The sequence below is a fragment of the Eucalyptus grandis genome, chromosome 8 (assembly GCF_016545825.1).
Source record: "Eucalyptus grandis isolate ANBG69807.140 chromosome 8, ASM1654582v1, whole genome shotgun sequence".
In the NCBI taxonomy this organism is placed as follows: Eukaryota; Viridiplantae; Streptophyta; class Magnoliopsida; order Myrtales; family Myrtaceae; genus Eucalyptus; species Eucalyptus grandis.
The window spans coordinates 62525771-62553748 of record NC_052619.1 but is presented as its reverse complement, the minus strand read 5'-3'; the positions used below and the strand labels follow the sequence as shown (position 1 = coordinate 62553748).

The 27978-nt window shown below is 39.3% G+C and overlaps 3 protein-coding genes across 4 annotated transcripts; all 3 read right to left on the bottom strand.

The window, feature by feature from the left end:
* Nucleotides 1-214: 214 nt before the first annotated feature.
* On the bottom strand, nucleotides 215-6108 carry LOC104415563 (probable linoleate 9S-lipoxygenase 5). 2 transcript variants are annotated; one of them, XM_039299448.1, is made up of 9 exons: nucleotides 5686-6108; nucleotides 3545-3756; nucleotides 3005-3245; nucleotides 2538-2879; nucleotides 2365-2450; nucleotides 2140-2247; nucleotides 1723-2027; nucleotides 1363-1626; nucleotides 215-1144 (listed from the first exon to the last, which is right to left on the bottom strand). In XM_039299448.1, the coding sequence occupies exons 1-9, from the start codon at nucleotides 5909-5911 to the stop codon at nucleotides 391-393; spliced, it is 2538 nt and encodes an 845-aa protein (XP_039155382.1). In that variant the 5' UTR covers nucleotides 5912-6108; the 3' UTR covers nucleotides 215-390. The 2 variants fall into 2 exon arrangements, with proteins under 2 accessions (XP_039155382.1, XP_010025195.2); XM_010026893.3 differs by having other exon boundaries at nucleotides 3545-3834; nucleotides 5686-6107.
* Nucleotides 6109-8954: 2846 nt separating this feature from the next.
* LOC104415564 (probable linoleate 9S-lipoxygenase 5) lies at nucleotides 8955-15105 on the bottom strand. The gene is made up of 9 exons (XM_010026894.3): nucleotides 14809-15105; nucleotides 12311-12600; nucleotides 11700-11940; nucleotides 11237-11575; nucleotides 11056-11141; nucleotides 10832-10939; nucleotides 10442-10746; nucleotides 10085-10348; nucleotides 8955-9853 (listed from the first exon to the last, which is right to left on the bottom strand). The coding sequence occupies exons 1-9, from the start codon at nucleotides 15014-15016 to the stop codon at nucleotides 9100-9102; spliced, it is 2595 nt and encodes an 864-aa protein (XP_010025196.2). The 5' UTR covers nucleotides 15017-15105; the 3' UTR covers nucleotides 8955-9099.
* Nucleotides 15106-25109: 10004 nt separating this feature from the next.
* LOC120286870 (glutathione S-transferase zeta class-like) lies at nucleotides 25110-27761 on the bottom strand. Its single transcript, XM_039299452.1, has 7 exons — nucleotides 27682-27761; nucleotides 27207-27263; nucleotides 26937-27022; nucleotides 26627-26698; nucleotides 26314-26367; nucleotides 25729-25876; nucleotides 25110-25572 (listed from the first exon to the last, which is right to left on the bottom strand). Exons 3-6 carry the CDS (start codon nucleotides 27000-27002, stop codon nucleotides 25778-25780), a joined length of 291 nt encoding a protein of 96 aa, XP_039155386.1. The 5' UTR covers nucleotides 27003-27022; nucleotides 27207-27263; nucleotides 27682-27761; the 3' UTR covers nucleotides 25110-25572; nucleotides 25729-25777.
* Between the last annotated feature and the right edge of the window lie 217 nt (nucleotides 27762-27978).

The window sequence follows — 27978 nt, the reverse complement described above, 5'->3', positions numbered from 1 at the left end:
ATTGAGTTATGTGATTGACGCATATCAGGAAAAATAAAAATTAAAATTAAACTTACTTGTAGTTCATGAACTTGCAATGGAAGAAGAAAAAGGCCAAGTTGATGGGTTAAACCTGGGGTTTCAGGCTGACATTCACAACCGGGCATTTTTCCAATCCTTCAACAATCGATTTTGTCTGTAAAGTTTGAAACTTGTAGATAATGTCTGATTCTTGTAAAAGCAAAGCTCCAGAACAATTAGTTAGCCTAGCAGGTAGATAATTAGCAGACTGAGTCCCAAAACTTGACAAACACTTATTTCATATTTCATATTTACAATAGCTTTCATCCTAGAATAAAAGGAAAGTTAACAACGAACAAACAAGAAAAGAACAGTTGTGCATGCAAAAGTTTAGATCGAGACGCTGTTGGGAATTCCCTTGGCAGTCACTCCGCCTTCGCTGGTCGGGTAAAGCAGCATATAGGGCACCTCAACTGGCCCGACCCGGTTCCTCCACCTCTTGTCCCCATTCATCCTCATAATCCTTTCCTCGACTTCTCCCAACTTCTTCCCGAACCTCTCGAACGCCTCCAAAGGCTCAGCATCTGCTGTCCACTCCGGAGTGTCTCTCTGCCCAAGATACACCTCATCGGTAGAATGCGTCGAAAGGATCTCTATAAGCGAAATTCCTAGAAGCGTCTGAAGCTGGGCTGTTATAGTTTTCAGGAAAGCCTTGTCAGGATTTTGCTTGAGCTCTTCGAATTCGGGAGTACCTTCCTCGGGCATATAGCGACGGCTGAGGGTGGGGCGGTTCGGGAGGTACCCTGCATAAGGGTATTGCCCGAAGTTCACAGCCGCATGGAGAGCAGACGCGATCCAGATGGTGATCGTACATATCTCTGTTAGGTCCTTCACCGTCTGCATTTTAGGCCACCAGGGCTCACCCTTCTTGTCGCCGTGTCCCTCCTCCACGAGTTCCCTCCACCAGGATTGGAGTTCCTCATCCTCCTGTACCGTCTCATCGCTCTTGTAATAAAAGGAGCAGTAGTCCTCAACCCACGTCTTGATCGCGGACCAGATCTCGAGCCCATCTACCGCATAGGGGTAGTCCTCGATCAATAGGCGGAGGCCATGCGGGGAGTTCGCATCTTCTACAGCGACTCCCCTGAAGACAAGAAAAGGTAGAACTTTTTCGTCACTCAGTCTATCAGAATAATTCAAGTAAAACAAACGATAGCTATATTGACATGTATCTCGGCACGGGCCTCGGCTATTCCAAGTACATTTGCGCAATCTTCATCAGCCTTGACTTTTCTTTCTTTTTGAAGCAATTTTAAATAGAAGTCTTATGGATGATTTATATGTATAGAACAGTGAATTTACCGCTTGATGAGGTCAGTAGGAAGCGCTTGCTCCGGGAAAATCCAGTCCTTGTAGATGGCTGAAGACATCTCCATGGAATACTTTGCTGGGAATACAGTCGTCTCCAGTATTCCACCCGCATTGATCACAATCTGCCTGGCAATTGCATTTATCTCCATTGTGTCGCGGAAATGGGGATGCAAAAGCTTGTAGATTGGGTGAAGCACACTCAATTGTCTATTTGCTGCAATCACAAATGGTTCAATCGCCGCGTGAGTATTCAACCTGCGGTAAGAATCAAGAAAATTATCAATATGCAGGAAATAAATAAATAAAAATTTCCCTTCTTTATATAGGTGAATGCTCCTCTGAGATCTTTACCAGTGGCTGCTGAGTTGATGATAGCCTGCGTCGTTAACTGCCACATAAGCTTTAGCCAGTTGCCAGATGGAACCTTCCACGCCTTGATCGGCCGGCATGTACACCTTGCTTATCGCACCAAACTCGTCTCCCTCAGGATGTGGCATGCTAAGCTCTATTGCCAGCGGCTTCAAGGTACCGTCATCCTTCAAGAAGAGGAGTGTTCGAGTAGCATACATTTTTGTGGCAGTCATGTTTATCCGCCTCAGATATGGCATGATCGTGTCATGGTGATCCAATATGAACAATCTGTTCATCTTGATAGCCTGCATTTGTTATGCATCGTTTCAATTTGGATATTTGAACTTAAATGAACTCGCCATCATTTTTAAGCAAGTACATGGACGTTCTTAGTGATGTGAGATGCAATGACAGTACCTGTTCGACTGTCAATCCATTCAATTGCTTCTGAATTAGCTCTTCCCTTAGTGAACTCCTCTGGTTGCCATATATTTTAGGGTCTAGCTTGCTTGCCGGAGGGAATTCCTGAAATCAACAAAAAATGTTTTATCAACTAGACAACTGGTGGAACTCCATTCCGCACTTCATTTTAATATTAACTGAATTTGTTTGAGCTGTAACATGAAAGATATTGTTGTTTACCTCGAGACGGCGAATCACGACAGGGTTGACTCCAGCGAGCATTTCTCTGCCAAATTCTAAATCGGTCCTCCAGGCAGTCTTATCTTCTGCACAGCATGATTGCTAAACGTTAGGAAAACATCCTCAAACTAATCAGATTAAAAAGGCCTCAAGGTTATATATGTATCCATTACCTTTGATCACTTGAGGCATGGGGTACTCGAGAAGCCCTTCCCCGTCAGTCCGGACGAGTTCCTGAAGCATCTCGAGGGGAATGTGCTCCTTCAGACTCTCCAGCAAAGGGCCATCGGGAAGCTTAATACCGCCCTCGTAGAGATTGAGCACATCCTGGAAGTAGTCAAACTCATTGGGCGTGCTGTCGCATATACTCTCTAGCTCAGGCTTCAGAAATTGACCCACGGCTTTTACAGCATAAGCAAGGAAGTCGGACATCTTTAGGTGGCCAAACCGTTCGTCCCTGGGAACGTATGTGTTTAGGCTCATGAGCAGAGGCAGCCTGCTCTCAGTATTTGGATCTGTCGATAACATCGTGCAAATTCAGTAAAATATACTTACAAATGAAGCATCTTTGTCACAAAAAATGAAGCCATAATAATCTCACATCAAGTTGGAGATTCATGATATGAGTGCATTATCTAACCTGTCTCACTCGGCGGTCGACCGGTCCTTCCTCTGCGAGGATAGGGATATTCAGCATATCCTCCTAGAACAGGGCGGGCATACTTGGTGCCCTTGTCTGGATCGCCCAAATCGTTGTAGTAAGCATAGTCGTACACCCTGTCCCACTCCTGAAGCTCTCCCGTTCGGTCTCCTCTCAAGTTAACTAACTCTTCCTCTCGGTACTTCACTAGAGGCGCTGGAGTTTCTCTCGGAAGATACGTCTGCAATAACGTGCTATCTTATTAGAGACAACCTAAGGAACCCTGTCCAATCATATTGCTATTTCGTGTGACAGAGTAGAATAGAATCCGAAACTGAAATGCCTTCAGCCAATATAAAGTGCAATTCCTAAGCGAATTTCCTGCATCAGCTAATTCTTTAGAACTACTATATGAAATACAAGATTTCAATCTTCATACTCGGAGGCAGTGTCTTTTATTTTGTCCTATTGAGACTCTAGAAGCAAATCATAAATTGCAGCTACAGCTTAGCTTCATCAATCAAATTATTGTGATCGAACCTTGTTAGAGAAGAAGACCCGGTCCTTCTTGTACCGGTCGGCAGGGTACACCCACGAGTTGCAGACAAAGTGGACTCGGCCCTCGCCGGGCACATCTTCGAGTGTGATCGTCTTGAGGTAAAACTGACTGTGATGGTTGTTTTGTACGATGATCGCCCCCGGAACTCCCACCTCCTTGTCCCAATCGAAAGTGACCTTGAACGCCGAATCGCCTGCCGTTAAGGGAGTGATGGTAGTGATCCATTTTTCAAGATATGCAGGCTTTCCCAATTTCCCCTGCAAACCGTTTTCTACAGAACGCGAAAAAGAAATAAAAATTTCAAAGCTTTCGATCTTTTCATCCCGGCAAATGAGAATGACGTTCATCTTTAACATGGCAAGGGGTCTGAATCTGATCAATGATCAGCGTAAGGTCATTTGCTTTTTGTTTCCAATTTTTAGTTCATTCCCACTGACATTATGTTATCTATAATCTTCTTGCTGTCGCAAGCATGGTGCCGTTTCAACAAACAATACCTGATCTTGTGCTAAAAACCAAAAGGAAAGAGCAACGACCCGAGCTTGTGCTCAGTGAAGTGATTTAGAAAGCTCATCTTCGCGATACCCCGCATAAATTCCCAACTAAAAATGACAAATGACAGCTTATGTTGGCCAATAGCCACAAATTAACTACAAGAATTGCTAGTGCCATGCACCATTGGTTGATTAGGTGGTGTGGTACTAGGACATGACATGAGGAAAATCACCTCATGTGGACCGGAGAGAGAGAACTGAAAAATAATTTGAGCTTTTTCTTAATTAAATAGAATAAAATAAAGCGTGAGTGGAAAATTCAAAACAGTACAAAACAGATAGGAACACTTTACTTTTGTCGATCTTAAAATTTGGACTCGATAGAGGAAAACAATTTATAATTCTGATTTAGTTTCATCCACTTCTTCAAAAACATGAAAAAAGATGAGACACATATTTACTTGAGTTTAGAAATGTTGTATAAATATAATACATATATATACACGCGCATATACATATATGCATGTATTGTATGTCGAGAGAAAAAGTAAAAGCGCCTGAAGCGGTTGCTAAAATATGACCTAATTAACTTATGCCCAGATGGTCAACATTAAAATCAAGTCAAAATACTTAACCTAGTTTGAACGTTTACGTTTTTCAATTGGCTTTTTTTTTTCCCCTTGGCTTGAGATTTTCGGAATTAACATATTTTTTTCGTTTATATTATAAGAAGAGAATCCTACCCATAGTGCAAACACCTAAATGTACCCAAATTTTCTGCCACATGAAACTGCAAGATTTAATGATTACTCTTAATCTACCATGGTCCATCTATTAAAATATCAAGAATTGTCGAAAAATATGTGGGCACATACTGTTTATCTATGCCTATAAATGCGCGCATAGTGGAGTCATCCTATCAACAAACATGCGGTAACTAAGTTTGACCTGTCATATTTCAGTAAAAAAAAAAATTCTATTTGTTTTTCTAAGTCCATCAAGATTACACATGTTCTCTAAAGTTGCACATAAAAGATCAAACTTCAGAAGATAAATTCAGTAGGGAATGTGACAGATTAGGTTGATTGAATCGGATGCATGGCCAATTTCCGAATCATTGTATTGAACGCGCAAGAGTATCGTGCCACAGAACCAAAAAGCTTAAAACACAAGTCGCCCAACTTTACTCTTGTCAATAACATGCGGCAAGTAAAGCGAAGATGCCTTTCTTGAAATATAAGCAAGAAGTAGTTTTCTTTCTTATAACAGATCTTCGAAACGCAAGCGATCCACTTCGATATATCATTATTTTCTTTGTAAGGAAGAAGCACGTGTTAGGCTTTCTTGAAATCTAAGTAAGAAGATGCTTTCTTTTTTATAATAGGACGTCGAAACGCGAGCGATGCATTTTGACGTTTGCAAATTATGGGAAATACTCGTCATTATTGCGTTTTCTTTATGGGGAAGAAGATCGCTTGTCACGACGACGAACAGCTTAATTTGTTGCCATTCATCAGATCTTGTCAACAGAAATGTACAGCACAGTCTAGTACCAAGAAAAGCCGTTGAAAGAACTTGTTCCAGAAATGAACGACAAGAATATCGTGTGGAAGAGGGTCATCACTCACCGGGATCACTGTGGACGGCGCTCACGAGTCGCAGAGAGACCTTCTCGCCCAACAGCTCGTGGATGGTGTCGAGGACCGACGCGTTGAAGTCGTTGAAGTCCAAGACGTACTTCTTCATCAGCACCACCGTCCCGATGACCTTCTTGGACCCGGCCGCCTTGCGCTGGCGGCCTGCCTTGCTGCCGCAGTCGAAGGCCTGCAGCATCCCGTGAAACAGCTTATCCATTCCGGAGAATGTATGGAACCTTTTTGCGAAGTTAATGGGACGAAAGGAAGAGTAGGATGGGTATTGAAAAGAATGAAGAACGGTGTGCGTCACGATGGTGGTACTTATAAGGAATATTCCGACGCTAAGGCATCACAAAGAAGCTTCCCTTCCTTATTGGAGACTTGAAATTTCTTTCCTCTTTCCTTTTTTCTCTTTCTCCTTTTTCCACGGAAGTGTTTTCATGAATGCTCAACAGGATGTATTTGATTTGTAAAGCGAAAGAAGTTAAAGATACGTCTAGTAATTGGGATAGAATATATCCAATCACATGTCCAGTTCTTGCTCAAGATAAAATAAATTCGACCGTAACGGGACTTTAGTCGGGATAAAAATATCCTATGGAATAAGTGTGATAAATGTTGATAGAATTTCTTATATATATGGCGTAAAATCAATTATTTTTTAATAACAAACTTCCTAAATTAAAAATTAAAATAGAAATAACATTTAAAAAGGAAAAATCAAAATCAAAATAATGGACAATTTTATTATATATTTGAATTTATTTCTATTCTATATATATATGTATATGTGTGTGTGTGTGTGTGTGTATACTCTATATAAATATATATCTATAATTCATGTTGAAATTTCACAAACGTGGCAAGAAAATCAAAATATCATACTTTTCCGAATCACGAAGATGAATAATTATGTTTTCTCTTTTACTAGATTTGACTTTTGCTAGCTAATCTACTTAGTCGATATTGCTATAGTCCGTTTACATTTCTTGTCATTGTCAAACATATGGCTTTAGAACGCTGCAATGAGCTCTTTCCCTATTTAAGATATAGATCATACAATAATTATGAATTGTATGATAAATGTTCTCTCAATTTGTACATTTGTGATTTCTTTAACAATGAATCAAGAGAAATTCTTACTATTTCCATTGGCGCATTTTCAAATTCATTTACATTGGTCTATTGATATCTATTGTTCATATCAAACAATAAATATAATAAGAAATGAAAATATTCCATTTTTATTACTATGATTCATTAAACAGTTGATAGAATATAACAAAATCCTTGAATTATATACCATATTCCATCAAGTTCTATTATAGTTAAAAATTTAGACGATCAAACGTAACCTTATAATTTTGAAAACCTAAGTTTTCCGATTTAATTGCATGATTAGTATCTTGGGCATTGGCTAAATAATACTTTTTTAAAGATTTTCCCCCTCCTCCTTTAAAAAAAAAAAAAAAAAAATGAGGAGAGAAATTGGGTTGCTTTTGGTTGAATTGAGAGACCTAATCATTGTGGAGATGGCACATTACCACGCGTTGATTCGATGATGGCTACCAAAGGGCCCTTTAGGGAAGACGACCCGCGAAGACTTTGGCGATAAATAAGGAATTATTGGAGAGATAAGCACGCGGCTCGCTTTGAATCTTAGTGGCGTTGCCTTAATCCTGGGGTTATCTTGCGTCAATTGTATGCATTGGAGACGCGTCATTATTCGAAATGACAAAAAGGCTTGAAAGCTTGACAAATCACACCAATGTTCGCGTTTGGTAAAGTTCATTCTGTCTCCCGTCTCGAGACAGGAGAAATTTTAAGGCGGTGATGTCTTTTCTGACCAAATGCATCCATTTAGATGAGAGCTGATCAAACAATTCAATGGCGCATGACATTATATCACAACCAAGCGACCTTATCGTGAATTTTAATGTTGATTGAAAAAGTTCTTACACTTAACTTAATTTTTAAGGAAAATAGATAGAATGTCAAATCATCGATTCCACGTATTCTTCCCACAATAATTTTTGTGAGATTACGATCAATTATTCTAAAAACTTAAACTATTAGATAATAATATAATTTATTTTTTATATATTTTAACATTCCCCCTTCATATTTAGCATTTTTTTTTTTAAGTGCATGGAAATATAATTGGGAAGACAAATGGAGTTGAAAAAATTCGAACTCAAAATCTCCAACTCTAATACCATATAAATTTAATCTCTATTAATTATTTTTAAAACTTAAACTATTAGATAATAGCGTAATTTATTATTTAAATATTCTAATATCTCATCTACATAGTTTTCTCATTTATTTTATTTTCCCAAGTATTCGTCCGCTTTGGGTGCACTTCTCGTACTACTAATACAAATTTAATAAGCTACATTATTGTCATCATCGTCATCGTCGTCGTCGTTTCCACAAGGATAGAGCCGTCTAATCGGGGCAGTTTCCTATTTTTAGTGTTTGCATTGAAAGCCTGTCAACCAATTCGAATTTGTGGAAAACACATAAACATCATCATTTAAAGCCCCCTCAAACCCATTTGATGAGTTTCGATTGATAAATCTCTGTGAATTTTTATCCGATATATACGTGATTTCCATGACTCTATGAGTTTCGCCCTAGTGAAGTCACTTGGATCTAGCCTCCAGACCAAGACGCCCTCTACATGTTAAATTTTTTGTTCGACTTGATTGCCTTGCTTTGAGGCGCTCAGTTTTCTCCTTCGCACCTAAATCGGGAACCTCCAATCATGAAACCAGCATGAATTTAGTTCATTTGCATAGATCTCCTTTGCTTTCTCGACATTGTGACATCATCCGACTTATTTTACCGGAACTTAAAGGTCTGCTTCGAAGAATGGAAACGTAGCCAAATTCGACTATTTAAAGGTTCTAGGAGAAAGAGACGAGTATAACGATCATCAGCTCAATTGTCGAGCCTGCTGAATCAAATCATCAGATCGAGCCAGTAGTCTAAATGGTCAAGTTATGCGATGGATGCAGATCGGGAAAAAGGAAGAAAGATAAACTTACTTATAGTTCATGTACTTGTAATGGAAGAGAAAAAGGCCAAGTTGATGGGTTAAACCTGGGATTACATGCTGAATTTCACAACTGACATTTTTCCAATTCTTCAACAGTCGATTGGTGTCTGTAAAGTTCGAAATTGTAGATAATGTCTGATTCTTGTAAAAGTAAAGTTCCAGAACAATCAGTTAGCCTAGCTAGTAGAAATTAGCAGACTGAATCCCAAAACTTGACAAACGCTTATTATGCTTTATTTATTTGTGGTTATTCATATTTGGCGCTTACAATAGCTTTCATCCCATAACAAAAGAATAATTAACAACGAACAAACAAGAAAAGAAACATGTATTCATGCGAAAGTTTAGATCGAGACGCTGTTGGGAATTCCCTTGGCGGTCACTCCGCCTTCGCTGGTCGGGTAAAGCAGCATATAAGGAATCTCGACCGGCCCGACCCGGTTCCTCCACCTCTTGTCCCCATTCATCCTCATAATTGTTTCCTCGACTTCTCCCAGCTTCTTCCCAAACCTCTCAAACGCTTCCAACGGCTCAGCGTCCGCTGTCCACTCGCGAGTGTCTCTCTGCCCAAGATACACCTCGTCAGTAGAATGCATCGACAGGATCTCTATGATTGAAATTCCTAGAAGTGTCTGAAGCTGGGCTGTTATAGTTTTCAGGAAAGCCTTGTCAGGATTTTGCCTGAGCTCTTCGAATTCGGGAGTACCCTCCTCGGGCATATAGCGACGGCTGAGGGTGGGCCTGTTCGGGAGGTACCCTGCGTAAGGGTATTGCCCGAAGTTCACAGCCGCATGGAGAGCAGACGCGATCCAGATGGTGATCGTACATGTCTCTGTTAGGTCCTTCACAGTCTGCATTTTAGGCCACCAGGGCTCGTCCTTCTTGTCGCCATGTCCCTCCTCCACGAGTTCCTTCCACCAGGATTGGAGTTCCTCGTCCTTCTGAACCGTCTCGTCACTCTTGTAATAAAAGGAGCAGTAGTCCTCAACCCACGTCTTGATCGCAGACCAGATCTCGAGCCCATCTACCGCATAGGGGTAGTCCTCGATCAATAGGCGGAGGCCATGCGGCGAGTTTGCATCTTCTACAGCGACTCCCCTGAAGACAAGAAAAGGTTGATTTTTTCCGTCACACTCAAGTCTATCAGAATAATTTGAGTAAAACGAACTATAGCTATATTGATATGTATCTCGGCCCGAGCCTCGGCTAATCCAAGTACATTTGCACAATCTTGGTCGGCCTTGATTTTTTTTTTTTTTTTTGGCTTTTTGAAGGAATTTTAAAGAGAAGTCTTACGGATGATTTATTTGTACAGAACAGAGAACTTACCGCTTGATGAGGTCAGCCGGAAGTGCTTGCTCGGGGAAAATCCAGTTCTTGTAGACGGCAGAAGACATTTCCATGGCATACTTTGCTGGGAAAACAGTTGCCTCCAGGATTCCACCCGCATTGATCAGAATCTGCCTGGCAAATGCGTTTATGTTCATCGTGTCGCGGAAATGTGGATGCAAAAGCTTGTAGATTGGGTGAAGCGCGCTCAGTTGTCTATTTGTTGCAATCACAAATGGTTCAATTGCCGCATGAGTATTCAACCTGCAGTAAGAATCAAGAAAATTATCAATTTGCAGGAAATAAATAGACTTTCTTCCCCTTCTCTATAGTTAAATGCTCCTTAGAAATCTTTACCAATGGCTGACGAGTTGATGATAGCCTGAATCGTTAACTGCAGCATAAGCTTTAGCCAGCTGCCAGATGGAACCTTCGACGCCTTGATCGGCTGGCATGTACACCTTGCTTATTGCGCCAAACTTGTCTCCCTCGGGATGTGGCAAGCTAAGCTCTATTGCCAGCGGCTTCAGGGTACCATCATCCTTCAAGAAGAGGAGTGTTCGAGTAGCATATGTTTTGGTGTTGGTCGTGTTTATCCGCCTCAAATACGGCATGATGGCATCATGGTGATCCAATATGAACAATTTGTTCATCTTGATAGCCTGCATTTGTTGTGCGTCGTTTCAATTTGGATATTCAAACTTAAATGAGCTCTTAGTGATGTGATGTGAGACGCAATGACAGTACCTGTTTGACAGTTAGTCCATTCAATTGCTTCTGAATGAGCTCTTCCCTTATTGTACTGTTCTGGTTGCCATAGATTTTAGGGTCTAGCTTGCTTGCCGGAGGGAATTCCTGAAATCAATAAAAATGTTTAATCGACTGGACAACCAATGGAACTCCATTCCGCACTTCATGTTAATATTAACTGAAATAGTTTGAACTGCAACATAAAAGATGTTTATATCTACCTCGAGACGGCGAATCAAGACAGGGTTGACTCCAGCGAGCATCTCTCTACCGAATTCTACATCGGTCCTCCAGGCAGTCTCATTCTCTGCACAGCATGATTTGCTAAACTTTAGGAAAACTTGAGTCCATTGCCTCAAACTGATCAGATGAAAAAAGGCCTCATAGATATATATCCATTACCTTTGATCACTTGAGGGATGGGGTACTCGAGAAGCCCTTCCCCGTCAGTCCGGACAAGTTCCTTGATCATCTCCAGGGGAATGCTCTCCTCCAGACTCTCGAGCAAAGGGCTGGGAAGCTTGATACCACCTTCGTAGAGCTTGAGCACGTCCTTGAAGGAGTCGAACTCAGTGGGCGTGCTGTCGTATAAACTCTCCAGCTCGGGCTTCAATAATTGAGCCACGGCTTTTAGAGCGTAAGCGAGGAAGTCGGACATCTTTAAGTGGCCAAACCGTTCGTCCCTAGGAACGTATATGTCTAGGCTCATGAGCACAGGCACCCTGCTCTCGGTATTCGGATCTATCAATAACATCATGAAAATTCAGTAAAATATTCTTATAAATGAAGCATCTTAGTCAAAAAAATGAAGCCATAATAATCTCATGTCGAGTTGGAGATTTATGAAATGAGTGCATTATCTAACCTGTCTTAGTCGGTGGTCGACCAGTCCTTCCTCTGCGAGGGTAGGGATATTCAGCAGATCCTCCTAGAACAGGGCGGGCATACTTCGGGTCCTTGTCTGGATTGCCCAAGTCGTTGTAGTAAGCATAGTCGTAAACCCTGTCCCACTCCTTAAGCTCTCCCGTTCCGTCGCCTCTCAAGTTAACTAACTCTTCCTCTCGGTACTTCACTAGAGGCGCTGGAGTTTGGCCAGGAAGATACGTCTGCAATAGCGTGCTATCTTATTAGAGACAACAAAGAATACAGGCCGAAACTCAAATGCCTTGAGCGAATATAAAGTGCAATTAATGAAATTGGGAAGATTTTAGATGCTAAAACTCGCTAAAAGTAGAAGATAACCTGGGAAATTCCTAGACGTGAGATTCTACTAGACAAATTATTTTTCGTGAGGCTAGGACAGTTTGAAAAGTCACTCCTTTCTGACCAACTTTCTGCATCAGCTAATACTTTAGAACTACCATAGGTAAAACAAAATTCTAAGTCTTCATACTCAAAGGCGATGTCTTTTATTTTTTTCCTGTTAAGACTGGAAGCAAATCAAACTATAGCCTAGCTTCATTGATATGATCGAACCTTGTTCGAGAAGAAGACTCGTTCCTTCTTGTACTGGTCTGCAGGGTAGACCCACGAGTTGCAGACGAAGTGGACCTGGCCCTCGCCGGGCACATCTTCGAGTGTGACTGTCTTGAGGTAGAACTGACTGTGATGCTTGTTTTGCACGATGATCGCCCCAGGAACTCCCACCTCCTCATCCCAATCGAAAGTGACCTTGAATGCCGAGTCCCCTGCCGTTAAGGGAGTGATGGTAGTGATCCAATCTTCCAGATACGCAGGCTTTCCCAATTTCCCTCGCAAACCTTTTTCTACAAAAAACATGAAAAAATAATTAAAAGATGTCACCTTCGATCTTTTCGTCCTGGTGAACAACAACTACGTTCATCCTTAACATGGGAAAGGGTCCGAATCTGATCAATGATCAACGCAAAGTCATTTGCATTTTGTTTCCATGCACACTGATATTAAGTTGTTCTATAATCTTCTTGCTGTCACAAGCATGGTGCCGTTTCAACAAACAAGACCTGATCTTGTCCTGAGAACCAAAAGGAGAGAAAACAAGGACCCGATCTTGTGCTCATCGAAGTGATTTAGAAAGCACAAATTCCCAATTAAAAGTGACAGATGATAGCTTATGTTATCAGCCAATTGACAAGAAATCAAGTACAAGAACTGCTAATGCCGTGCGTCATCGGTTGACTAGTTTTTTTTTTTTTTTTTTTTTTTGGGGTTGGGGGAGCTACATGACAATGACCTGAGGAAGATCGCCCTGTGTTTTACGACGATGTCTTTTCATTGTTGCAGTGCGCACTTCAGAAAGAAGACAATTCGTTCAACCAACTCTCTCTTTTTCTATTTCGTTCTACAGTGAAGAGACAACCGGATCCGAGCGCTCTCACACCGTCATTGACGGCGACGGCCCATCATATTCAATTCATGGATCATCTTCGTGATGCAACGCAAATCTAACCATAGGTAAAAATCGATTCACCCATTTTCTTAGGCGAATGCCGAGTTCATCCGATGGCGAGACGTGCCCACAGGAAAATCCAAACGTGGTCAAGAAACATAGTCATGCATGAGGAAAAATAACACTTTAAATTCAATAAATATGTTGGTCAATAATGGGAATTTGTTTGGTCAGAAACAATTAAAAAGGAAAAATAAATAAATAGAGAACTTGAGATGGACCATTGACCGGAGGATGCCGTTGACTGTTTGTTTAAGAATTGAAGAGAGGGTGAGTCTTCCGTCGGTGGTGGGTTTCGCCATTTTCTAGAGATTCTTGCTCGGAAGTGAAAACGACATTATATGATGACGATTAAAGGCTACCCTACGGCCATGGGACCGGGAGGTATGGACCGCAGAGAGAGAGAGAGAGAACCGAAAAACGATTTGAGCTTTGTAAATCGAAAGGTGAAATAATAAATAACAAAGCATGAGTGGAAAAAATTCAAGACAGTCCAAAAGAAAAAGGAAGACTAAGCTTTCGTCGATTTTTTGAATTTGGACTGGATTGAGGAAAATAATTCATAATTCCGATTTAATTTCATCCACTTCTTCCAAAACGTGAAAAGAGATGGACAGATATTTTCTTGAGTTTACGAATGTTGCTTTTATAGAATATATATGTATATTATGTATGTATATAGTGTACTAATTGAAAACAAGACCAATTTTTTTTGTAACTAAAGGAAGAAAGATAATAAGTATAAGCGCCCAACGCGGGTGCTAAAATAAGACCTAATCATCGTGGCCCCAAATGGTCAACATTAAAACTAAGTCAAAATATTTAACCTAGTTGATACGTTCTAGTTTTAAGGTTTGGTTTTTAATTTCCTTCCCGGCTTAATAATTTTCAGAAACTAATATAGTTTCGTTTTGTTTAGAGAACAAAAGTTTGATTAAAAAATCCTAATCAAACCCAGAATGTGAACGCATTGATGCCATTATAGTAAAGTTTGACCGATCGCAATTCAGAAAACAAAAAAATTCTGATCTTCTGTAAGTCCATCAAGATCCCACATTTTCTGCAAAGTTGCACAGAAAAGATCAAACTTCAAAAGATACTTTCAGTATGGAATGTGATGAATTGGGTCCATTGAATCGTACGCATGGTCAATTTCCGAATCTCGTATTCTGCGCAGGAGTATCGTGCCACAGAACCAAAAAGCTTACACAAATTGCACAACTGTTCTCTCGTCAAAAACACGCCTCAAATTAAGCAAAGATGCACATGTGATGCTTCTTCAAAAATCAAAACAAGAAGTTGCTTTCTTTCTTATAATAGAAAGCCGAAACGCTAGCGACCCACTTCGACATGTAAGCGATGTGAAAATACTCATCATATGTTTTCTCTTTGTGGGGAAGTTATCATGACGACGAAGGTTCATCGCCATTCATCGTATTTCGTCCACAGAAATGCACAGCGTAGTACCAAGAAGAGCCGTAAAAAGAACTTGTTTTTCGAAAGGAACGATAGGGAGATCGTGTTTAGAAGAGGGTTCGTGACTCACCAGGATCGCCATGGACGGCGCTCACGAGTTGCAGAGAGATCTTCTGTCCAAACAGCTCATGGACGCGGTCGAGGACCGACGCGTTGAAGTCGTTGAAGTCCAGGACGTTCTTCTTCATCAGCACCACGGTGCCCTTGACCTTCTTGGACCCGCCCGCCTCGTTGCCGCCGTCGAAGGCGTGCCGTATCCCACGAATCACCTTGTCCATTCCGGAGAATTGATCGAAACCTTTTTCTTGCGAAGCTGATCGGATGAAAGGAAGAGAAGGATGAGAAGTGAAAAGAATAGAGGGTGAGCTTTGCGATGGAGGTATTTATAAAGAAAAAAGGTCCTACGCTATGGTGTCACCAAGAAGCTTCCCTTCTTTACGGGGAAGACTTGGAATTTCTTCCCTCTTTCCTTATGCCTTTTGCCTTTTTCCTTTTTCCTTTTTCCCCACGTCCTTGAGGACGTAATTTTATGAGGGTTTACGTGGCGGCTGCCAAAGCGGTTCGCTCCACAAAAAAAAAAATATATATATAAAAAAATATATATATATATATTTGATTGGTAAAAAGCTAAATAAGTCGTTTAGTATCTTGAAAACCCTAAGTTTCCTCATTTGGTTGCATGATTGGTATCTTGGGCACTCGTTAAATAATTCTTTTTGATGGAATTTTTCCCTTCTTCTTTTTTCAAATAAGAAGCGAAATTGAGTTGGTCTTGGTTGAGTAGATAGACAATCTTGTAGAGATGGCACGCTACTCTAAGCGCAATATTATGTATGTGATGCGATTATCGAATTGTCTAATTAGCTCTCAATTGAATAGATGTACACTTTATAGGAAAATTTGGTTTGTAAAGCAGAAGAGGTCGATCAGTTTTTTTGAAAAATCTAAGTTTCCTCGTTTGATTGCATGATTATTATCTGGGGAACTCATTGAATAATGCTTTTCAATAGATTTTTCCCCCTTCTTCTTCTTGATTAAATGAGGAGAGAAATTGGGTTGGTTTTAGTTGAATAGCACGCCACTCCAAGCGCCGATGACTCATGCACGATATAAATGAGCCCTAGCCTTTGGAGTTCTATTATTTAACTTTTAAATGCGCAAAATGAAAGCACGACCTTGAAGATATCAAGATTCAACGGTGGCTACTGCCTAACCAGAGACCGGCTTTAGATAAAGGGATTAATGAAGTGAGTAGCACGCGGATTGCTTTAAATCTTGTGGCATTGGCATTTGCCTTAATCCCTTGGTTTATCTTGCGTCGATTATATCCGTTCGAGTCACGTTGAGATTATCCGAAATGACCAAGCGAAGACCCGAACCTACATTTCTTGGAAGACCGTCGGATGGGGAGATGGTGACAAAAAAGGCTCGAAAGCTTGACAAATGGCACCAATGCCCCACTTTTGGTAGAGCTTATCTTTATCTTTATGAAGAAATTTGAAGGCTGTGATGTATCTTCTAGGTAAATGCATAGTAGAGTCAATCAAATAATTCGATAGATGCGTGATATAATATCGCACGTCAAACAAGCTTATCATGAATTTTAAACCGCTCACATCACATTGACAAATGGTAACAATGTCCGCTTCTGGTAAAGCTCATCTTATCTTCCGAGAAACACAAGACGAAGTTCGACAATGGGCAATGTATCTTCAAGCTAAATGCATCCATTCGAATGAGAGCCAATCAGACTATTCAATGATCGCTCGACATAATATCACGAACCGGACGAGCTTATCACACATTTCAATGTCATCCCATATAGCAAAGTTCTTATAAATTTAACTAATTTTTTTTATAATAAAAGAAGAAGAAGAAGAAGAAGAAGAAGAAGAACCAAAAGACCATGTCCAACTGATTCCTCTTCTCTATGTGGTTATTTCACTTATTTCCTTTTCCTAAGTCTTTATTTCCTCTTTGGGTGCACTTCACCGCCACCGCCACCATCGCCACCACCGCTACCACCACCGTCATTCATTCATGGGCTACCAATCTTTCCGTATACAAGATGATAGGATAAGTCTTACTCGCCTGCATTAGACAGCCCTTTCCAAAAAAAAAGAAAGAAACATTAGACAGCCCTCAATGGATGAACTCGTATTGGACAGAGCCGTCTGATTGGTGCAGTTTTCTGCTTCTAGGATTCGTATGTTGAAATCAAACCTACTTAAATTGTAAAGATGTTTAGACCAAGCCGCTCCCCCCCCCCCTCCCCTCTCGAGTCGTGATTTTTCTATTAATCAAGATAATATGTATATACTAGGGATGATGACCCAAAAATAGACATAAAACTTATTGTATGATACTAATTCAGTTCAAAGTTTTTCAATTTAATTATTTAGTCCTAACATTTAATTAAAATATGCCAATATAGTTTTTTCAGCCATTTTAGCTAACAATCACTAAAGTAGCAAGGTGCGGTCATTAGCCAAAATTGATCGGAATGACTATATTGGCAATTCTTCAAAAATTTAGAACTAAATTAATAAATTGAACAATTTTTTATTGAATTCGCATTCATATATTAGATTTAAGAAATTAAAAAAGAAAAATTCTCATGTACGTTGATGGAGAATCGAAATGTGGTATCATATCTTTTCATTTGAAGTGTCAATTTTTGATACGCATGCTGTATCGAGCTGTACGACGACATGTAAATCAAAGTCTGACCATCATATCTTGAAAGATTTCGATCGGCTAAGGACAAATTCCAAAAAAAAGGACCCCAGTTATCATCCCACGGAAATCCACCAACCACGCGGCGACAAGTCAATGATCTCACCTCAGGTATTGGCCGCCGAGGTGGCCATAGCAGCACCTCACATTTGGCTTTTCTAGAAGAAGAATCAAAGCTCTTTTTCGTTTTTCTTTTTTTAGGTATATCTATTATGATGATGATGATGATGATGAAAACATACCACGAAGACATCTACAGGACCGCGTGCACATACGTAAGGTATTCATTTATTTATTCATGGGTTCCCACGTTGTATTTTCCTTTTTCTCCTTTTCTTTTTGTCATTTTTATATTCCTTAGAAATTAGCAGCCCCTTTAGAAGAAGCCTCTATTCAAGGGGAAGAAAAGGTCGTCTCGGATCACCCATCATTGAGGTTCCACCAAAACGACCATTAATTCAGGTTTTAAATTCAAAGAGATGAACACAGGTACCAACTCCTAACAAAAAAATTAAATTGGTCTATTCCATGGTTTTGATCATTCAAACAGGAATGCTTGTCTAAGGGAGAACCGTCATTTCAACGGGTTGCTTATTAAATTCTCTTTTAAACTTACCGTGAAATCAAATTGAATTTCAAATGATGACAACAAGAGCATGTGCGGATGTGTGGTGCTTGCATGTATCTTTGTGATATATGGGAAATTGGGTCATTTGCATGAAAAAACTGGAGTTGCTTCTTACTTTCTTAGTTTGCTATTGAAAGCACACGGAAATCGAAAACCATGGAAAAGTCTATCAAGTGACTAAACTTGATTAATCTGTAGAGCATGGCACCTGGAGTCAGGGCATCGTTGATCTTGAATTTCAACGGTTGTTTATCAAACTCTCTTTTGAACTTAACGTGGAATCAAACTGAATTTCAGATGATGGCATCAAGAACATGTGCAGGTCGCCATGATTGCGTGTATATTTGCGATTTATGGAAATGGAAATCAAAATCGGGCCACTTGCATGGAAAAAGTTGGTATTGCTTTTTACTTTCTTAGTTGGCTATTGAAAGCACACGGAAATCGAAAATCATGGAGAAGTCTATCAAGTGGTTGACCTTGATTAATCTGTAGAGCACGGCACCTGAGTTAGGCATATCGTCGGTCTTGAATTTTCCATATGCATCGTCACGGGATCACAGATAAGAGGCTTGCCTAGTAGAAAGGGGTGCGCACGCTAAATTTGCAGCATTAAGCTAAAACATTCTCCCGTAGGTAAACTATCGTCTGCTGATGCTAGACGCCCTTCTTTTTTCTTTTTCTTTTTTTGGTGTGAAATTTAAAAAAAAAAAAAAAAAGTAAAACTTATTAGAAACAATGGTTATAAAGTTGGAATGTAGAAATCATGTTCAATGTATTGTTACTGTGATCTAATAGTTGCTTCTTTTCGTTTCTAATTTGCTAATAACTTGACATCCCTTCTATAGTTAAAAAGGATTGTGATAGTTGCGGATGAGGACTTTTGCATTACATTGTTTAGGTTGTTTTTTCACATGCATTGATTGTCGCTATATAGTAATGATCTATTAAAATGAGCCATAAACTTATATCTTAACCCATATTTAATAAGTTGAGTTATTGCATGGATTAGTTATATTTAGTAAATGGATTTAAAATAGTAAAGTCTAAAATAATATGGATATTAAACAAACTCACAGTTTACTTAAACCAATTCACCTCTATGACTCTCTCTCGCCTTTATCGATGTCGCAATCACTCACTTCACGTTCTTACCTCAGTTTGCATATGAGTTTTCCTATATTGGGTAAAACATAAAAGCGCTTTAACCATATGGATCAAGTTAGATAGAAAAACGCGTCGGGTCATTATGAGTCGCTAAATTTGCATAGTCAAAACAACTTAAATTGGCCATTTCACACGTCCCTATAATACTAAGTATTAGGTTTTTATCTCTTGTTTCCAACTATACAATTTTTTTTTCTAAAGTATTAAAGCTCGATGGTCAAAGTTCTAATCCTAACCCCAGCACATACTTTTCTTCACGCGTACTTCGATTTTAGGCATGCCCACATTTGTCTACCTTTTCCATTCTTGTTGTCATGGAATCCTCATCATGTCCTAAATTGAGGAATGGATCAGACTGAAGAAGTAATTTCGTAGGGAAGGCGACTCATGCCGTTTGTTGAGAAGATTGGCTCAAAGTAGATGGATTGATTCGCATGGAGGATATTAATGTGCAATTGTCGGTGCGTTTAACTTTTTTTTTTAAATATCATTTGTATTGAATGACTAAAAGATATTTTTATTTTTCTACACAAATATTTAAAAATAAATGGGTATCGATGAAGAAATTACTTTGTATTGACTAATTATTTCATAAAATAAGCAATTATTTTTAAAAATATATATATTTTAAATTATTTATTTTTCACAAAACAAACGGAGTTTGGGTAATTGTTCAATTGATGCTATTGGTGTTTCTTTTCAATTCAATCGTCACGATAGCAATCTGACTAGATCTTTTCAAAGTCTGCGATTCGTTTGCTTTTACGCTAGGATTTATATTTCCTTAAATGACTTTGAAACCACATAGCTATATCTCTCTTGCATACATGCTCTTGGGACCACTATAGTTAATGCCTAGATGCGAAGTTGCCTTGGTCACCCCTCCCAACCCATTTTAATCTAAAATAAAATATTGACAGAAGGATAATAACTCACTCAGCACATATCCGAACTTTTGTCCATCTTATTATCAAATATCTAAACTTTTTATTTATTTGATCAAGTACCTCAATTATTCAATTTTGACTCAATATAAGATCTCTGGTGAATAAATTGTCATATCATGTGATTTAGCCCATGTGACTCGCTTGATTAGTAAAAGTTAAGCTGTCTCCATTTTGATGTCAGTTCATGAAGAAAGAGAGAAAGAGAGAAAGAGAAGGTTACTCAGACGACGGTAGCAATCTAATATGTCTCTGGCATCATTTCAAAGAATCACATCATATGTGCGATTAAAGTCTGTCTACCGCCTTTATATCCAATTTGCTTCTTTTCTCTTCTTTTTGCGATTTTAACCGATGTCTCACATTGATCCAAACTTGAGAGGCTGGGGTAGTTGATTGACTTCAAAAGAAAAAGAAAAAAAAGATACTCGATTGTAAAACGAGCAAAAATTCAGATAGTTGGCGTGATTATCTTTTTAAGGACTTGCTTGGATTCATAAATTCGAAAGTCAAGTCAACGAAACTAATATAACGCCAAGTGTACCGATATTCAAGAACTCCAGGCCAAGCAACGAATAAAAGTCCTTCCCAGAAAGGACCAACCAGCGTCCGGAGCGCGTAGCAAAAGCGGGGACATGTCGAGAGAAAAAAAATAGAGACGCAACTAAAGCATGCGGTCTCAATCCATGTCCGGACGGACCGATGAGCTTTGGGGTGATCAATTATTGGACGGCAACGTGATAAGGTGGAGATTTCGAACCAACAGCCACCAGAAAAAATAGACATGATTTTTTTTTAATCTAAAAATAGACATGATTAAATGCGATCTCCATACATTTGATTCTTGTACAATACATTTCCGAGATTCGAAAATGTGAGACTGTGATGGGTCACTGCCATTTGCTATAAAAGCATCTCCATATATTCGATTCTTATATATTACATTTCTAATATTCGAAAGTGTGAAATTTTGGGAGGACTATTACCAGTTGTTCTATAAGTATTTTTATACATTAAATCTTGTACAATACATTTCCAAGATTTGAAAGTGTAAGACTTCAGTGGGGCCATTACTGACTACTCTAAAAGCATCTTCATTCATTTGATTCTTCTACAATACATTTTCGAGATTCGAAAGTGCGAGATTTTGGTGCAGTCTACTGCCAACTGTCTTAAAAATTTAAGTTTTTAGATGAATGCATGATTTAATATTTACAAATAGGAGTCCAGAAAGATTTGAAGTCAAGACTTCCCACTCTAATACCTCGTGAGATATTAGTGGGACAACTACCAACTGTTTTAAAAACTTTAGCTTTTAGATGAAGGGTTAGTTTAATATTTAATTACTATAACAAAAAAGTATTATAATATTTAAATGATAAACAATGCATTTATCTAATAATTTGAATTTTTAGAACAGTTAATAGTGATTTTATAGAATCTCATATAAAGTCAAAATATGAAATCCTTAGTTCAAATCTTTCAAAACTCATTTGTCTCTCCAATTAAATATGCGCATGACTTAGTACTAGTCAAAAAGACCAAAACAATCATACAATAGTTTAAGTTTTTAGAACAATCAACAATAATTTTATTTCATTACCGATGAAATTGGAACCGACATCTCAAACCAAGTCGTCACATGTGGGGATGCAATATCGAGTTTGACCCACCTCATGTCAAGATCACAAAAAATCCATGTTTTGGCGAAACCTCTAAAGAATTCGAAATAAAATGCAGTTAGCTCAAACGTCCATACACGTAAATAGTTTAAGCTTTTAGAACGGTTGATAATGATTTTATTTCTTTGCTAATGAAATTAGAACCAACACCCCAAACCAAGTTGTTGCACATGTGGATGCATTATCAAGTTTAACCCACATCATGTTGAGGTCACAAAATCCAGATTGTGGAGAAACCTCTAAAGAATTCGAAATAAAATGCTGGTTAGCTCAAACATCCCCCAAAAGCTTAGGTTATGCCATGTAATAATTTAATCTTTTAGAATAGTTGATAGTGATTTTATTTCTTTGCTAATGAAATTGGAACCAACTCCCTAGACTAAGTCATCGCACGTGTGGATGAAGTATCAAGTTTGACCTACCTCATGTCGAGGTCACGAAATCCACTTTTTGGTGAAACCTCTAAAGAATTCGAAATAAAATGCTAGTTAGTTCATAAGTCCCCAAAAGCTTAGGTCATGCACATATAATAGTTTAAGTTTTTAAATCAATCAAAAATGATTTTATTTCTTTGCTAATGAAATTGGAATCAACGCCCCAAACCAAGTCATCACACATGTGGATGCAGTATCGAGTTTGACCCACCTCATGTCAAGGTCACAAAATCTACGTTTTGGCGAAACCTATAAAGAATCCGAGATAAAATGCTAGTTAGCTCAAAAGTCCCCCAAAAACTTAGGTCATGCACGCATAATAGTTCAAGCTTTTAGATCATTCAATGGTAATTTTATTTTTTTGCTAATGAAATTGAAACGGACACCCTAAGACCAAGTCATCCACTTGTGGATGTAGTACCGAGTATGATCCGCCTCATGTCGAGGTCATGAAATCCATGTTTTGGCAAAACCTCTAAAGAAGGCGAAATAAAATGCTTAGCTCCAATGTCCCCCAAAAGCATAAGTCGTGCATGCTTAATAGTTTAAGCTTTTAGATCCTTCAATAGTTATTTCATTTCTTTGTTAATGAAATTGAAATTGACACCCCGGAGCAAGTGTCAAACATGTAAATGCGGTATCGAGTTTGATCCGCCTCATGTCGAGGTCAAGAAATCCACGTTTTGGCAAAACCTCTAAAGAATCTGAAATAAAATGCTAGTTAGCTCATACGTCCCCCAAAAGACTAGGTCAAGCACGCGATCGCACGAATCGCTAACTTTTATTTACTGCGGAGAAAATCGGATATATTCATATTCAATCGGGAATTTCGATTCTTCCTGCACTGACAAAAGAAGATGCTCCGATGCAATACCTACTCGAGGGAGACGCCAAGGAAGCAGTCGATTCTTGGGTTTAGCATTAGATTATTGCCACCATCAATTTTTCATGGGACCTAAAGTAAAAATGATTGTAAAACGTTCAATTTAACTTAATTAATGTATAGTATGTAAATGGGCCCCACCCAAAAAATTAAAAAAAGAAAGAAATCTATTGTATAATTCTGTAGTTGTTGAGATACCTCGTATTATCTACCTCGATTACCGACGAAATCGCGCATTCGTCGGTCAAATTCGTTATATAAAATATGTTTATGCGTATCATATGGGGTTGATTTGATTGGTTAGAATGTCCAGTTGCCGTTAAATTAAATTTATAAAGTTTGCTAGGAATACCTTTCTTTATTGTTTCGTCTACTATGCTATGTTAATCGATTAAATTAGTGGAGAGGGTCACGAATCACATGGTCAACAATGAGCGCGCATCTGCACGTGTTGTTTATTGATACTTATTTGTAGAGGAATTCGACATGACTTTGTACGTTTAATTATAAAGTAAATATAATTCCTCGTTTTTCTTTCCTTTGACTGGCCTCTAGAAAAAAAAGTGCCTACCCTTAAATTTTATAATAGATTTAGCCAGAATTAGGAAGTTTTATCTTTTCTATATAGATTTGAATCGATCTTTCTTCTTTCACACTAGCGTATGTGGATAAGAAAGACAAGACGAAGGCTATAACTAGCACATTGAAACTTTGATTTGTTGCACAGTTTATTATGATGTTAGAGCAGGAAATCTTTCTTTTAACTCACGAGTATATTTTCTCGTCCTTTAACCCTAGGTCAGATTCCGATCTAACTGTTAAGTGAAGGCTTTGTGCAATATCTAAATGTTTTTAAAAAAAAAAAAGAATCGTACTGGATCCAATATATACATGAGATTGGCTGTACATTTGCTAGAGATGGGTGCATGCATGCAAGTATCGTAGACCAGAGGACGAAGACTATTATTTTTCTAGGAACCTAGAATTTTTCTCGGTTTCTATATGTCGAGTATTTCTCTAAACTCAGTTGGAGAATGATGGGTTACGAGTAATGGAAATTCACTGATCAAAGGCGTGATTGGATGGAGTCCCTTTCAAAGGGGGGATTTGGAAATGTGTATTGAACCAGAAATTGCCCGACCAAGCTGGTTCTAGGCTGTTCCTACAAAAATTGGTCTGACTTCCAATTTCAAGTGTGAAAGCGTCTACCCAAACCAGACTTATATATTTAAATTTTTATGTTTCAAAACCATAATTACCAATTAGAGTACCAAGTTGTTTTTGTATGAGTTAGGATTTAAAACTAAGTGCGCATGGAAACACTTCTGTTTTTTTGTTTTGTTCACGGGAAAAACAAAAAAAGTGTTTTCCGGTAAAAATGGTTTTGAACAAAAGAACGCGTTTGGTAAGTATAAAAAAAAACTTCTTTGGAATAAAAAAATAACAGAAACATGTTTGGTAATCGAGTCAATTTCTGTTCTAGAATAGAAAAAGAATAAAACACGTTTGGTAAACGACAAAAAAATTTCTGTTTTTTTTTTTTAAAAAAAAATTAAAATTTTTTTTTTAATAAAGTTTAAAATTGATATTGAATGCTCATTCTTATGAAATGCTCATTAATTTTCTGTAGTCATCTATTTAATTTATTCTTAATACGACAAAAATTCTTCCCTACGTGCGCCGTAACTTAGTAAGGAAGCAAAAACATTCGATGTTTTCATCCGCTACTGTCTAGTTGGTTTGCCATTCTTAAGTCAAAACAGGGCTAGAGATGCACCAACACCAGTTGACAGGACTTTTGGAGTAGCTTTACTGCCATGCTCCAGAAAACCAGACCCCTCAAATTTGATTGTGCAGATCAGAGTGAACATACACACATTGATGTAAACGGGGGCAATGAGCTTATACACAATACAATACACACTGATATAATTGCATGGTGATAGTTACAAAATGAAGACGAAACCGCGTGAGACAGTAGAAAAAGGAAAGGACGGCGACTTGCCGATCGCTTTTCCTCTCACGTCGGGCCCCAAATGGTCATTATCTACAATCTATACTAGCAAGTCATTTGGGAAACAGAAAAGGAAAATTAGTACACAATAATTACAAGCGATCTGTGTCCGAGCTTCTTTCTATCTTTTTGCTGATCTTTAAATCGTCTATTGCTTTGGTGATTCCTCAGAAGTCGCAAGAAGTTCCCAACCTCTGCTTCGAGCTGTTGCATCTAGCGTTCTCCGTGACCTCGGGCAAGAGCTTCTCGAAGATTTCAAGGAACAGTACCCACTCATCTTCGCTCATATCTCCGAAAGAGATCCCCTCGCCCTCGTTGTCGTGTTGCTGCACTGCACCGTGCATACCTTTGAGGCATAAAAAATGGTAAGTCACTATTACAGATGATTACAGTCGACTCATGACATGGCACGGACGGGGCAACAAAAAGTGAGAGAACGACCCTCGCGGGGCTGGCAATTTGTTGAACTTTCGACCATGAGAATCATCACACGGCCTGATACCTGAGACATTTCGGCTTCCAACTTTGAGATTGGAGAGGAGATACCCATGTCAGATCATGGCATCGGGTTGACGTTCCGGTGATGATGCTTCGTATTCAGGCAAAGTCTTGTACGATTCATGGATCCTCCTCAAAGTAGGGAACTTGGCCTGCAACGAAGAAGAATACGGACTCAGCTAGGCTACTCAAGCATCAAAGTAAAGACAACATGCATGGATGCTCGATCCACGAGTGCGGCACCAATGATGGGTTTCGAGAATCACAAAGCTCCGACGTTAACCATTCCAATACAGAATGTGCATCATTCAAAAGCCCTCATGCAGTGCTATACCATAGAGATGTCCCGGACTCGAGGTGCACCATGAATACATTTTCATATGTTTTTGCTCGCGAGACATATCTATAGTTACGATACATGGCAGCAGGTTCGCATACGATGAACTGTAAATTGAGAAGTAAAGGGCCTCTCATCTGAAGATCTTAATACCCCTATTTGGTAATTGCAATGTGAAAGTTCTCCCAACGAGACAACTATCCCCAAAAAACAAGATCTTCTAAAGAGAAAGCATTATGAACAGGACTATACCAGCACAGTCAGCATCTGAAGAGGCTGTATGCTCGAGCTGATTATACTTGCAGCCTGCCAAAACAAATGACAACGCCAGTTGTTTTTCTACTGAAAACACCCACCAAATTGAACCTAGAGTCTGTTGTGAAGTGACAAAGCAGAGAGGATAGGGAATGAAGAGCACTACAATGGAAGATCTCATCTAATCAGTTTTGATCATGCGTAATTCAGCAAAAACTCAGAAATTTCATGTAAATGATCATCAAAATCTGCGGGAAACTTCAGCTTTAAAGGAATGGAAAGTGCAAAAAAAGAAAAGAAAAAAAGAGACCTGGAGGTTGAGAGCTTTCAATCGAGGATCACGAGGTAACAAAGCCTTCTGAGGATACTTTTCTTCCAAATACTGAACAAAGATAACACGTGCTTTAGCAAAAAATCAAAATCGAAATGCACTCAAACCAATCAAACTGATCAAATCAAGCAAAGGGGCCAGAAACTATGCATTGAGTTGAAAAAGTAGCTAGAGAGCTTCTATTTAAGGCTCCTAAATGATGACCTCATACGTATTGGTATTTTAAGTTACGCGTCCATCCAACTCTTATCTATTGCAAACTCTGCTGCATAGCCTAAATAACACCCACCAGCAAAATTGCATAAGAATCTGAAACCACGAAATCTCCGTCCACTAACGCTGGAACCAAATGCATAGGATTTAACTTGTCAAATTCTGCAAAATCAAGCACACAACTTCGATCAGAGCTAGAGAATACTTCACTAGATTTCACAGACTTGAGGTAATCGTGCCAGCGGGTATTATGCATACAAAATCTTTCCATTGCCATTCCGAGGCCTACCTACTGAAATCTCGAGAACAATTTGATCTATGACTAAAAAGAAGGATCTGAAATTACCAGCAGTATATTGCTTTTCTTTCCTGAGATCCACTGCTTTATACTCATATGAGATCCCTACACACCAACCAAGAATAAAGTTAAAAAACATCACCCTAAAGAAAGGTCTTTTTAACATCGTTTCAGCTGCAAACTTCAAGGGTTACTTTCAGATTGTAAGCTCAACATATTGTTTATCATAATGCCAAAACCAGCTCGAGCGAGCTGCAGCTGCTGGAGCTGCAGCTCGCTCGAGCCTCGCTCGAGATGCTGCAGCTCGAGCTCGCTCTCGAGCGAGCGTTGCTCCCCCCTTCGGCGCGGCAGATCTGGGCGAGCAACGCTCGAGATGCTCGAGCGAGCCGTCCCAGATCTGTCGCGCCGAAGGGGAGCAGTGCTGACCGGAGAAGGAGCGCCGAAGGGGAGCGACGCTGACCGGAGGAAGAGCGCCGAACAGGGAGCAACGCTGACCGGAGAAGGAGGAGCACCAGAAACGTACCTGGAGTCGCCGGAGTGAGGAGTCGCCGGAGAGTCAGCCGAGTGGGTGCCGCCGGAGAGATGGGAGAGACGCCGGAAAAGGAAGAATGAAGCTTCAGCCGACGAGAGGAGCGATGAGCACGCACGAAGGAGAAGAGCTTCGCCTTTGTTCCGATTTTGTTCTTTTGTTCTTTTGGTTTTTGTTCTTTTGTGCCTTCCAAGAAGTGTTTCTTTTCAAAAGAAACAACTTTTTTATGTTTCTTTTTTCTGTTCTTATTTTGTTCTGAAAAAAAACAAAAAAAAGAACAGAAATATTTTC